This window comes from Opisthorchis viverrini (assembly GCF_000715545.1).
Source record: "Opisthorchis viverrini unplaced genomic scaffold opera_v5_167, whole genome shotgun sequence".
Lineage (NCBI taxonomy): Eukaryota > Metazoa > Platyhelminthes > Trematoda > Opisthorchiida > Opisthorchiidae > Opisthorchis > Opisthorchis viverrini.
This window is the reverse complement of record NW_008751825.1, coordinates 949,393-963,167: the sequence shown is the minus strand read 5'-3', so window position 1 is coordinate 963,167 and position 13,775 is coordinate 949,393. Positions and strand designations below refer to the sequence as shown.

General features: G+C 44.9%; 1 protein-coding gene across 1 annotated transcript in view; it reads right to left on the bottom strand.

Moving 5' to 3' along the window:
- Positions 1–10,346: 10,346 nt before the first annotated feature.
- T265_07394 (hypothetical protein) overlaps positions 10,347–13,775 on the bottom strand; it is a gene marked incomplete at both ends in the record, with an annotated part of 11,306 nt that continues 7,877 nt past the window's right edge. The window contains 2 exons of the mRNA XM_009172898.1: positions 10,347–10,482; positions 12,774–12,894. Coding sequence (XP_009171162.1) covers positions 10,347–10,482; positions 12,774–12,894 — 257 coding nt within the window. The remainder of the gene's footprint in view (positions 10,483–12,773; positions 12,895–13,775) is intronic.

Genomic DNA, 13,775 nt, shown 5'->3' with positions numbered 1-13,775 from the left:
CGTGAGTTGCACATTTCACATCCAACCGTTTTATGAGAGGCTGTATTCTGTCATTGAAACCACTCAGTGTTGGAGAGTTACATTCGTCCACATTGGGAACCACGAGCAGTGCGCGTTCCATGAAACTCCAAGGTGTTTCGAACCTGGCTAGTCATTTAAACGCTTAGCTGTTTAGTCATCCATATGGTCGCTTCCGACGCACGGTATTCGGTCTGTTATTCTTCAATGAGGCAATTTGTTATAGATCCAAGTCAGACTAAAGTACACAGGGGAACGTAGCCATGTGAACTCATGAAGACAACTAAATGAGTGATCAGAGGTTTCTGCGCACCAAGACGAGAGTTACGCGTTCACCTTTGATCGTCCAACATTCAAGCTAAGAAACCTGATCGGTTTTGTCCGGCATACTTTCGGTCTGATATGATTACAACTTGTCGTTCCTTGAGGGTACGCCACCCATAAGGTTGCTGAAAACTCTGACACTCCACGACAGACTTCACCTCTCTTGGGTCTCATCATGTGGGCGCATTCCCCGTGTTTCCCCAACTTGATGATCTACTTGAAGAAAACTGAACGCAACTCGCAAAATACACCACTTTGTATGTCATTCATTTCGGTCTCCAGTGAAAACTTACCTGGTTTACAAAACTTTTGTCTTTCCTCCAATCACGTGTAGAGCGACAAGGTCATTCAGAGCTGCAATCATGTTAGTCGTTGCACTCTGACTTTCCCACAAGACTGTGGAGAATCGTCAACAGGCCTCTCCTCTCTCTTTATTGCTATATCACATTGAGGAGAGCCAAACAAACACTGATAGAAAAGGATGATTCTGCTTCTAATGTGCTGAAAGCCATTAAACACGGTACAGCTGTTCCCATGTGTATCGCATAAAGCTTTTAGAGAGTTTCGAACATACAGCTTTCTAGACTGGATGGGCAAATCCTTCGTGGTTCGTCACGTGATCTGGCGCTGACTGGCAGTTCGAATAAGGCCAGAGTAGAGTCTAGCGTTTTTGATGTATGGTACTTCCGTTTCTGAACAGTTTACCGATGTTTTGAAGGCTCACTGGAGGTTTATTGCCGTCGAGCCAGCCTTTGTCCTTCTTGTAAACTGATGAGCAAAAGAAAGACAACTGTTAGTCGGCACAGTCGATCGAACTTCACCCGTTTTTCATCCTGTTAGCCATTTGTTAACCGATTTATTCACTCCTCACTCATGTCGCTGGGGGGGGCTCAGGAAGAATGTGGTTTTACTGTCATTCGCATGAATGGAAAAAGGCAGTTACTTCACACTTCTCAATATTTATGAATCCACTGAATAAATGATGTTTAAGGGTGTTCGCTTACAGCCACTGCCACAGTGTAGGTGTGACATCGGCTTATCCGTCAAGGGTTGAGTTTACAATTCTGCGGTGCGATCCATATTAATATACGGGTCAGAAACCTGGCCACTGCGCGCCGAGGACGTCAAAAAGCTTTCAGTGTTTGATCATCGAGGTCTTCGGAGCTTTGCCCGAGTCTGGTGGGATCAGGAATGCTGAAGTACGTCGACTGTTTTTTTGGAAGAAGTAATAATCGTCCGCATTAGATGAACTGATCACACTGAATAGGTTGCACCGCCTTGGTCACGTGCTCCATATCCCAGTCGACCGACTTCCTCGAAGGGTTCTTTTCGCACAGCCATGTGAAGGGTGGAAACGAGCAGGGGAGGTCAAACAATGACTGGACAGTGAAGTGTTAAACCCAGTTGCGATGGGCATTTCCGTCTCCCTGAATGGACACGGCGAGATGGGCCATATCAAGGGTTGGAGACATTGTCAGACATGGCCCAGTCGAGCTCTCAGTGGCGCTCGTTCATCCAAGCTATGCCCATCAATACATGCCTCCCTTCCAAGCAGGGACAATCACTGTACGGCAAGCACGCGGTTATTACAGCATAAAACCTGATCGTGGGAAAAGCGTTTTCATCACAGTATAACCGTAGTTTGACAAGCTTCACGGAATCGAAGACGTTGTGAGATGGCATAAATCCAATTCACTAAATCAGTAGCGGTCCTCAAGCTTCCTGTAGTAGCGATGAGAAAAGGGAGTACAGAACTCACCAGAAACTCTAATCATACCTTGGAAACTGGAGCGACCAGCTCAAATTAGCCAGGACAGCTTGAAACGGCCATATATTGGCAATGTTTTGAAATGTAAGTAGCTCGGGTGAGCTGCTTGGTTGTTGGTCTGTTCGCCGAGCTTGCCGGCTGGATTGCACAAGTTTCATCACCAATTGAGGCGACATCGTCATCAACCCCGATGTCCCGTAGCTGAAGCCAATTGGGTCTGAATCTCCTTTGTCTGGTTCGTTTCGTTGGGCGCATTCAATTCGGCAGTTCTGTGTGTGGTTGTCGTTAAGTTGCTTGGTCCAGAGTCCCGTGACTATGTGGTTCTTTTGCTCGTAATGGCTGATAGACTGGGTCAATGTCGATGTGTTTATTGATCTATTTTTGTGTGGAGTACCACGTGCCGGCAACTTCTCGCTCCCGTTTTGTTCTTGCGTGAGGCAGTATTTGAACATTGTCCCAATTGAACTTGTGTCCTTCTCTGTCTTCGTGATTCGAGACAAGTGATATTGGTTCATGTCTTCTGCTGGCAAGCCTGTGTTCGTGCATTCTGGTAGCAAGTTTTCTTCCTGTCTGGCCAACATAGCGTTTGTCGCAGTCATTGCATTTAAGTTTGCAGACCACGTTAGTCTTCTTCAGTGCATTCAAGCTTCCCTTTGGTTTCGAGAGAGTTCTTCTCAACATGTTTGTAGGCTTGAAGCCAACTGTAATTCCTTGTTATTGTAGATGTCCTGCAGTCATCTCTGCCACGTTTCTGATATACGGCAGCGTAATCTTCCTCTGTTCTGGTTGTGTTGACGAACCAGCTTGGTGATGATCTCGTAAGCACCTCCATTTGAAATTCCTCGGATAGCCGTTATTTCGAAATGTCTCGTAGAGTCTTCGTTCTCCTTTTTCTTCGCCGCTGTTGTGTTGTAATGTGTCTCCACCCGCTTGAATAGGCTTCGAACACAGCTCCGCTTGTGGCAGTTCGGGTGGTTGCTGTGGTAATTAAGAATCTGGTCTGTATAAGTTTCTTTCCTGTACACATCAGTTGCAGTTGGCCGTTTGTTGTCCTTGTGACGAGCACATCCCAGGACAGCTTGAAACGGCCATATATTGGCAATGTTTTGAAATGTAAGTAGCTCGGGTGAGCTGCTTGGTTGTTGGTCTGTTCACCGAGCTTGGCAGTTGGGTTGCGAACGTTTCATCACCAATCGAGGTGACATCGTCTGTGCAGGGTTGAGTGGGTCTGAATCTCCTTTGTCTGGTTCGTTTCGTTGGGCGCATTCAATTCGGCAGTTCTGTGTGTGGTTGTCGTTAAGTTGCTTGGTCCAGAGTCCCGTGACTAAGTGGTTCCTTTGCTCGTAATGGCTGATAGACTGGGTCAATGTCGATGTGTTTATTGATCTATTTTTGTGTGGAGTACCACGTGCCGGCAACTTCTCGCTCCCGTTTTGTTCTTGCGTGAGGCAGTATTTGAACATTGTCCCAATTGAACTTGTGTCCTTCTCTGTCTTCGTGATTCGAGACAAGTGATATTGGTTCATGTCTTCTGCTGGCAAGCTTGTGTTCGTGCATTCTGGTAGCAAGTTTTCTTCCTGTCTGGCCAACATAGCGTTTGTCGCAGTCATTGCATTTAAGTTTGCAGACCACGTTAGTCTTCTTCAGTGCATTCAAGCTTCCCTTTGGTTTCGAGAGAGTTCTTCTCAACATGTTTGTAGGCTTGAAGCCAACTGTAATTCCTTGTTATTGTAGATGTCCTGCAGTCATCTCTGCCACGTTTCTGATATACGGCAGCGTAATCTTCCTCTGTTCTGGTTGTGTTGATGAATCAGCTTGGTGGTGGCCTCGTAAACACCTGCAAGTGAAATTCCTTGGGTAACCGTTATTTCGGAATATCTCGTAGAGTCTTCGTTCTTCTTTTTTCTTCGTCGCTGTTGTGTTGTAATGTGTCTCCACCCGCTTGAATAGGCTTCGAACACAGCTCCGCTTGTGGCAGTTCGGGTGGTTGCTGTGGTAATTAAGAATCTGGTCTGTATAAGTTTCTTTCCTGTACACATCAGTTGCAGTTGGCCGTTTGTTGTCCTTGTGACGAGCACATCCAGGAAAGCCAATTTGTTGTTCGCCTCCGTTTCCATTGTGAAGTGGATGTCGGGAAACACGTTGTTCAGCTGTTCCTCCGCTCGTGACAGTTCAGTTTTCTTTACAATAACAAGTGTGTCGTCCACATATCGTACCCATATATTCGGTTTGATATCTGGTAGTACGATTCGCTCGAGTTTCTGCATTGTAATGTCTGCGATGAGTCCAGAGATGTTATGTTATGTCATGTTATCCTATGATATGGCATACTGGATCGATCGGATGACCGCTCGCGATAAGGAATAGAGCATCGTAACTCCGTACTTTCGGACCGCCCTTCAGCAGCTTCAAAAGTCATCCAAATGGAGACTTGATGCACATTCCACCGCCCGCGATCTAATGCTTTTAGCAATCCCTTCGACTTGATATGTTCCAATTGACAGATGGCTCGTCTCTCTTCCTACTCTCATCAAGGTACACCGAAGACCGTGCAGGCACAGATTCCGAATCGGAAGACGAGGGATCTCGCAAGAAGAAAAAGAACAAGACTGGCATGGTGGAAACAATGTCGCTCCGATGTCATTCTTGTATGAACCGTTTCCGAGATACATGTACGACGATTTGGAAGTACGTTTGTTTGACAAGGTGACAACATTTCCGAGAGTAGCGTCTTTTTTCGTTGAAGTCCCCCGATTATCGCATTTGTTCAAATGCCTCTATCGGTTTTGTTTGGCCAAACGGCAACCGGCTTCAATACAAAAGACGGTCACTTATCTCTCTCGTGTCCTTTCCGTGATCCAGAATAGCGGAAATCGGAAGTAACTGGACAAAAATGCTTTTAGAACGCTAACAAAAAATGGATCTTTTTATACAAGGATACTTTGAGGTTTACTGTAACGGAAAGTCATCAATTATTGGTTAGAAGTTCAGGTTGGGTGCAAGGTTTGCTAAAAGTACTCTAAGAGAGAATAGAAAGGAGATTCCGATGCGAACAATGTCCCAAAATGATGTCTCAACTCAACTGACCATGCTCGTAACGACTTTGTGACAGAAGTGAAAGAACCGACCTATTAAGGTTTGACTTTCCACCCGCAACTGTGATGAAGATATCACGAACTGCCTACAATTCTGGCGTACCAGTGTGATTGATTCGCCGGCTTCCGCATCTTTCAACAACAAGTGGAAAGAATTTCTGATTGGGGGTGGGAACAGCAGCTGGTTTTTTGAAGGTTTCTGGGGGCTGAAATTCGAAGCGCTTAAGCACAAGAGGATATACGAGCTCCTCGGTGATCATACTCATGGAATCGATAGGGTGAAGGTTGATCCTTTTGAAGGAACTTTGCTTGGAGAGGCAGTGATAGACCTGTTATTATTTGAACGCTATAAGAGGCCCTTTATTAAACTTTTAAATATTCAAACAGTATCCTGTTAATAAGCGAGAACTAACAAAATCCACATAGTCCTGTCTAACCTTGAGCCCACGAGTTGTGTTGATCTATCCAATGTGAGCTGAAACCGATTGACATTTAGTCAAATAAAACAAACCGCATTCTGACATTCAGCAAACCAGTCACGTGACTTTTTTCAACTGTACTTGTTCTCCTATTCAAGCGATCTCAAATGAGCGAATGGCTTCTTTTCATCATTCAGTTCAAATATGAGCAATTTCGGTTCACTGCTATGTTGTGATGCAGGAGGTTGGCGATTGGAGTTTTCGAGCTGAGTGTGTAGATTGAGATGAGCTGTTGTTGGGATCGATAAACTTTCTGGACTGTTGACTAAGTTGGCTTCGATGAGGAAAGCTACTCATAAGGTTTCCGAAAACTCTTCGACATCCCACGACCAGCTTTATCACTATTGGAGCTTCGAATTTGACGTTCCGGACTACTCGATTGGCTGTGTGTAAAGCCTATCGATTGCATGCCTGTTTGTCTGAAGAAGATGAATATAAAACTGCCGTATTTTAACTTGAAAGTCGACCGCTGATCTCGGGAGTGAACGCTGAAAACCTTTGCTCTCGGAGGAATCTCATGGTCTAAGCGACACCTCGTTTCATTAATGTTAAAATAGCGATGTTGTATCAGATGTGTAGGATGATGACAAGTAGACTGTTGGGGGTTTTGGGATGACCAATCAACTCAGAGGAACGCAGACCACAACGCAACAAAGATCATAAACGGACCAATAGATTCACGAAAAACGCTGCCTCCAGGTGGCCAATCACGCTAGAATGTGACAGATCCTCTTCAAATACTATATGAACGCACGCATGGAAAGAAGTACCCACTCAACTGAGCACTGATGATTTCTCCTCGCATGGTGATGAACTGCAGACTTGAAATGTCTGCAAGTCAATCGCCGAGCTCAGCGAACAGGTAGAATGTGTTAGAACCGCTTTCACCGATCAGTATCCAGATGCCTACTAGTAAGTATCTGGTGGTCAGTAATTGATGTAACTGCGCTTCAAGTTTGTCTCCTTGGATCAAACCGTTGCGAGTATTCTGTGGAAAAGAAGTAAGCCTGTATTACATGCCTTTTCGAACCGAAGAAGTTCCGCCTCCCTTGACCTTGGTTGTCGAACGTATGAACAAATAACCAAGCAGCTGCTGTTTTTGCAGGTAAGCTGATTCACAAGCATGAACACGTTCGCCTGTTCAGGTGTGATGATTCAGGTGTGTCCAGCGTACGCTGGTCGAGAAGGGGCAACACGCTTGCCTCGCATGTCACGTGTCCGAAGTTTAAAACCAACGTTGCTGATTGGGTCTAGTGAAGGCGAAACTTGAATCCATAATTTTTTCGTTTCGGTGTGGACTCACTAGAACAACAGTGCCACAGCACTTCAAGGACTGTTCAAATGAGAATGATGTGAGCGCGAAAAATGAATTCTTCTAGTGGAAACCAGCTCCAGTCAGTTCACACAAAACAAGAGAGAAAGAGGGCCTCAACAGCAATGATCGATAATGCTGCATGATTTTTGCGAGCTTTAAGGTGTCCAGTTCATGAGTATACAGGGTAACTCTGAAACAAGAAATAGGGCAAAGCAAATGGGACCCTCTTCATATGTATTCCATATCAAAACACATTCTTGGATCCTGTTTTCCGTAGTTTCAGGTAGTGATAACAACCAAAAAGGGCTTTTCATATCGTTGAATTCGAATGGATAATTAATTATTTAACAATTTGCCCATGAATTAAGATCAGTCTGTATGTTGGCTCCTGTCCGTTTTCAGAAAACAAAGAGATAAATTCAGACCAAAGAAGGTGGCGTAAGTTTACGCATTTTTCGACTGTGTTCTGTAAGGTTTCCCTCCTCGGAGAGCACACCAATTGTGTCTAAGACCTGAATTCCAGGAATGAAACGCTCTTCGGGGCGAACTGACCGTTATATGTCAATAGTTTCCTCATAGAAATATCTTGGTTACTGTCCATGAGCAAAAACCAAGAGACAAATGTCCAGTGAATTTTTTGGCTGGCTTCTAGGTCTTTCTGGGTGAGGTGCCGTAAGGACGTAGAACAATTGCTCATATTCCAGCACTTGTGAAATCTTTGGTGATGGGGAGATTTGCTAAAGATTTCGTCCCGACAGTGAAGCCAATCTATGCTGAAAAGCCAAGCAGCACTATACAGCTGTTTCATCCTTACTGGATATCACCATCATTGCCCATCTCACGAAACCGCAGACAGTTTCGAACTCGTGAACACTTAACTGTTTGGCCACGAGGGGCTGATCAGCAGGGTGATTAGCTCTCTGTAAGACAGCTGCACTCATCCTTGAGCAGCAGACATCACATCACGTGATCAGACTTGTTGACTGGTTGCCCGAGTGAAGACCCCTCAGAAGGGAGTGTCGCTCATATTGTGAAATTATTCCTTGTCTGAGCTATTTATCGATTGATGCTGATGGGGAGGTTAAATATTTTTGAATAGAGAAAGTCACCTAGTAATGCTAGCCAAAGTGTGAGTCACGAGAGATGTGCCAAGCGAAGTTTACCTAACCTGACAACAGCACGGCTGTTAAAACCGAATAAACGTCAGATTGTGGCTTCTTCCCATTGCGGCGTTTGGGTCGGACGTGTGCTAATTACCGTTTACCGGTGACCTGAAAAGAAAAATGGTAGCCGATGGGGTCAGGACAACGCTGTTTAGAGGTTTGCCGAAAATGAATCTGGTGTTTAGCTTGTTGTGTCTTGATGGACGATCGTGCAAATCTGTATCGGTCCCTTGGCCTTCTGCTCCACCAACTATGGTATATCAAAAGGCACGGTAGCTCTACACAGCCCTTTATGGAGATAAAAGGAGAATCAGTATATTTTTATTTATAGGGTAATCACAGTGTTCCACAAGGTCGTGCTAGAATCACCGTGAGGGGGCGAGAAGCGTCGAGTCAAAGATACTCGATCAGGATTGGCTAGCATTCTGACCAATCAGGGCATGCCTTCGTTTGGTCCGTGTCCTGCACGTGACACATCCGTCCAAATGATGTGATGTTCGGTTATTAGGGACGGCGGGCCTCCGTACAGAGCTGTTAAACCATTTCGGTTGTTCTGTTGATGCGTTCGGTCCACAATGCCTTCGGAGACCCCGATTTGTGCCAGCTTAGCCCCGTGGTTTGTGTGTACTTATAACTGCTTCGAACTTTCAGGATAGAAGTCTCTTGGATACCTCTTAGGAATTTTTCATCATGGAATCATGGTAGGCCAAAACGACTGATCATACTGAGGAGGAAAACTCGTTGCGTCATTCAGCGCCAAGTTCAGAGTGAAAATAATTTATTCTGGACTTCATTCAAAATGTGTCTATGTGACTTGGAAAGAAAGGCAATTTTCTGTTGCTCTGGTGGGGTGGAAAATCCGTCTGGAGTGCCAGAAAGTGCTCCTCTATTCGGCTTTTTTCTTCTCTTGAGGAAATCACATCCAAAACGAACTCTATGCTCGATGAAACCGTTTTCTTGAGGATGATGAGTATGGTACAATATTGCTCCTCTATCGGCTTTTTTCTTCTCTTGAGGAAATCACATCCAAAACGAACTCTATGCTCGATGAAACCGTTTTCTTGAGGATGATGAGTATGGTACAATATTACTGATTCAAAACGCGTTGAATGGCGAAGCCACAAACGAAACGATTGCCATTCGTCTGTTTGACCTGGCTCAGTAGAAGCATATCTAATCCCTTCCATTGAACTGACTCACGACAATAACATCAGTTAGTCTGCTGTCTGGACACTTGTCCCCATTCTCTCTGATTGCTGAAATGTAATTGGAGCAAGTTTTGGCCCAGGATTTCGCTTCTTATAATTCGAAACCTGATACAAACTGTGTAATGCGCACTCGACTGAATGAGAACACAAACGACGGGTTCATTTCGGCCCACAAGAATCCGAAATTACCGTGTAGAGCTCCGCGGTGCTACAGATGCAGACACGTGGATTGTCTGTCATCTGAACACTGTTGCTTTACTGCATCTATACAAAGAACACAGTCTGAGTTGCTGCGACAGAACTTGGACATTTATTCAGCAGAGTAACGGTGATGACTGCAGGTCAGCGGCAGTTAATGTGGGCAACGCGGCAGCTAAATAGGTCACCGTGGGACGTCGTTGGTAAGCATACATGCCCAAGTAGATACCTTGGCTCAAGCAAGAGTGCGCTGTCTGCTCTTTCAAAAAAGACAGCATGTGATCAGTCGATAAATCGTTTCCAATGATGTGTGTTCAGCTCACTATGACCGCTCCCTTTTGTCATTTGCATAACTATAAAAAAATAAAAGTCGTTCAACTGTAACACGTTGTTGATGTAAAACTAACAATCCGCTCGAACGGAGCACGAGTGATGGGATACTGCCAGGTTTCCTAAACCGAGATAGTAGCAGCCGAGATGCATAGGTTGGATTCGAGCCACGAACCATCCTGCTAATAACTTTTCGCCTTGACCAGTGAGCTGTTGTTGTATCTTGCGCGGTGTGATGGCCGAGCTATTGGTTACGCCTGCAGTGCGCCTGCCAGACTACGCGATAGGGAGAAGACAGAGAACTTGGGACACGGTGGTATTGCCAGGACAAAACGTACAGAGCGTCTGCGTAAATATACAGGATGACTACTTGGCCAAATATGGTCGTTCACTTGTTCGCTCCGTACAGCCAATGGTTGTGTTCCGGTCGTGAACATTCTCACGCCCGCTACGCTAGTCGTGTGTTGCTAAGCCGTTTGGTGAGAGCCGCCAACTCACCTACTTTCCGGACGTGTCGAACCGATGATGACCTTGGGGATGCGTCACTCTCTGCACATGTACTTTTTCTTCTGCGCTTATAAGCCCTGACAGCTGTCTTGAGTAAAATGGCTGAATATTTCGAATTCTGACCCCAGTCTTCGAGTAATCAGTGGGTCTTAAAAAAAAACAGGTATCTGCAGTCGATTACAGAAAAACGTGACAGTCAGATAAATCTATCAAGAATAAAGAGGCAGATTTCCTCGAGGGGATGCATTACTTGTCAGGTTGCTGGGCCCCCCTTGACAGCTTACGACAGATTTCAGCCTTCTTGGGGCTCAACAGATAGGTGCCGTCCTGAGTTCAGATTGAACTCAAACTGTGCGAGACGTGTGAAAAATACTCATTCGCAGATAACATGGATGATCACGGAAACTCAGCTGATACCCAGCTGAATTTTTCCCTTGTGATATTCATCAAAGGGATGTGAAGCCCTCAAGAAAAAGGTACACTGTAGTATGCTGAACGACGTTCCACCACAGTTTAGTCTCCCTTAAAACCAGTTTAATGTACAAATGAGTGTATTTTACCGGAGGGACAGGTTATTCGAAAATTAGACCGTTGGACTACGTACAGCAAGCAGCATTTCCAGCAATTGGCCACCGACCACCCAATAGGGTGACCGGTTGCGGTTGCTCCCCTAGATTTCTCGTTTTACCGCTTATAAAGTAAGTTTCCTGTTAGTGGATGCGGACTGCACTATTCCGAAACGGCCGCTCCAATGGCAGCGTTTGAGGGGTTGTAACTTGTTGAGTGTACACGAACTAGCAAGAAGTACACTGTTCTACGGTAAGTCTCCTGTTAGTGAATGCGGACGGCACTATTCCAAAACGGCCGCTCCAATGGTAACGTTTGAGGGGTTGTAACTTGGTGAGTGTCCACGAACTAGCAAGAAGTACACTGTTCTACTTCTCCTTAATTTCAAACGTGAAACAGTGCATTTGTCTACGAATTTTTCTTCGCTGTTGACGGGTAAGAACTCATTTTGTGAGTGCGACATGAGGTGATCACCGATCATATCTGGTCATCGTAGATGGCACGCTCTGAAGACGGGGTTCTCCTACTGTGAACTGAGTTTCCGAATTCCCGATATTCAAGTTGAGGACAAATCTGTCCCTGCGCACTGACTAGGCTTTTCGTTTTGTGAAATTAAGGTTAACGTCCCGGGAAGTAATGGAAGACGAGACTCCAGAAGTGTGTATTCTTGACCGACATTCGCGATAGGTGGCTAAAAATGGTACTAAACTGCTTAGAACCTTACTGTTTTTCATCAGAGTCGCTCAGATAGAATGCGGCAGTAATCCTCTGTATTCCAACACCAGTTGATCGCTTTGTTAATATTCAAATGAGATTGATTTCCATCCCTTTTAGGGAACGTGCTGAGAAGAAGCAGGAACCAATCAAGACGTGAGTTTCATCATCCTACTAACTTATCCAGCTAATCTAACTGAGCTGCGGTTAATGAACCCGTTGTTTCGGTCTGTTCTACTGAATGTACATCAAACTTATGTATATTTGTGGTGTACTACTCATAAGGTTGTTGAAGATCCGTCGACAGCTCAGGACCGGTTTCGCCCTTCTTGGGGCTCACCAGGTCCCCGAGTTTCCGTCAACCTTGTGTTCTGCTTGAAACCAAATTGCACGAAATAAGCGAATATACACCCGCTTGAAAACTAATTTGGTTTTTCGAGAGACCCACCTGGAACCCAGCTGAACCTCTCGTTTGTGATGTTTCTAAATTAGTTTGCAAATGAGTGTTTATTCGCTGCATCAAACTTGTTCAGCTAGAAGTTATTTTTTCGCTGTTTCATTTTCATCTGACCATATAATTGTCTAGTTCATTCAGAAAGGTTATAGATCTGATAAGGATCCAGAGCATATAAGCTTCAACTGTGTAACCGTTCTTGTCAAAAAAGAGCACAGTCTAAGAGAAAATCCCTCAGCGAACCGACACATGTGACAGTCCAAGACGTAGACCTGATCTCCAAAGTCACAGGGTTTTATAGAATATCGATAAAAGTAAACCTATCCATCCACGTGCCCACAGACCTTGATCATGCTATTGATTATGTCGCACAACTATTTCAGGTAACTCCCGGAGACCCACTTTTATGGTACCCACAGTTGTCGTGTGAACAGTAAGAAAAACCTGTCATGGCGGAACTGTGGAAACGACCTATGGAAGTTCTTTCCGATTGGCAGTCGATAGTTATGCAGGTTTCAGTAAACCAGTGATCGTTTAGTGCAAACCCAAGTTATGTATGGTTATGCTCAATTCTATTGACCTGATTCAGCGCAGACTACAGCCAAGGTTACTAGACATCTCACAGTAACTCACGGATAAAAATGGCCTTCTAGCACTTTGCTGCGTGTGAGAGCACACTGTGGAATTTGACTGTTTTGTCCAACTAGCGCATTACATAAAAGTAGTTGGAATCCCGGTCGGGTCGGATTATGCGCTGATGGTGATAAGGACGAAACTTATGTCCTGACTATTCAGAGAAACCGTGTCAGTATAGAACGGGAAATTTGGATGGAAGCATGTAGGTCTCATGTTCCTAATCGTCTGTCCCCCCTGGGGGTACCCCCGGAACTTTCGAATATATTACCTTCTCCGAAACATTTACTGCCATTTTCTCTCATGAAAGCCTAAATACAAGCGCCCAAACAAAATGCCATTTAAATAAAAACAACAAACTATGAGGCGCCATTTTTAAGGGATCAAAACACTAGTAGTTGTATGGACGTAATACACCAGTCATAAGACTGGGCCGGTTTTGCCCTTCTTGAGGTAAGCATGGTCCCCAAGTTTACAGTACCCTTATGTTCCACTTGGACTCAAAATGATTAGCCTCAAGCATGGCAGAACAGGTCATAGGTTACCGAAATGTTTTCAGTATCCCTATGAGTAGTGTGTTACGTCCACACCATGCGTTGCGATGTAGGCGAATCGTACCAACTGAAGCATGAGGCGGTGCAGCACATTCAGCTGAAGTAGAGCGTCACAGGCGAGATATTAAGTTAGATCTCCTTTGAAGACCAAAAGGGTATACAGCTGAGCACATTTCACTAAAGTACTTCCAGTTAAAAATTCCTAGACGTTTCTGTTGAGCTTCCTGATAAAATCGATTCACCAGTGAGGCTTATGGCAGATGAATGTCCTTGAGTTCCTGTGGCTGATAGAACTAACCTGGAAACCTTACAGTTTGCAGCAACGGGGATCGTTGCAGTAACGATCATCATCATCATCATCATCATCTCATCATCATCATCATCATCATCATCATCATCATCATCATCATCATCATCATCATCATCATCATCATCATCATCATCATCC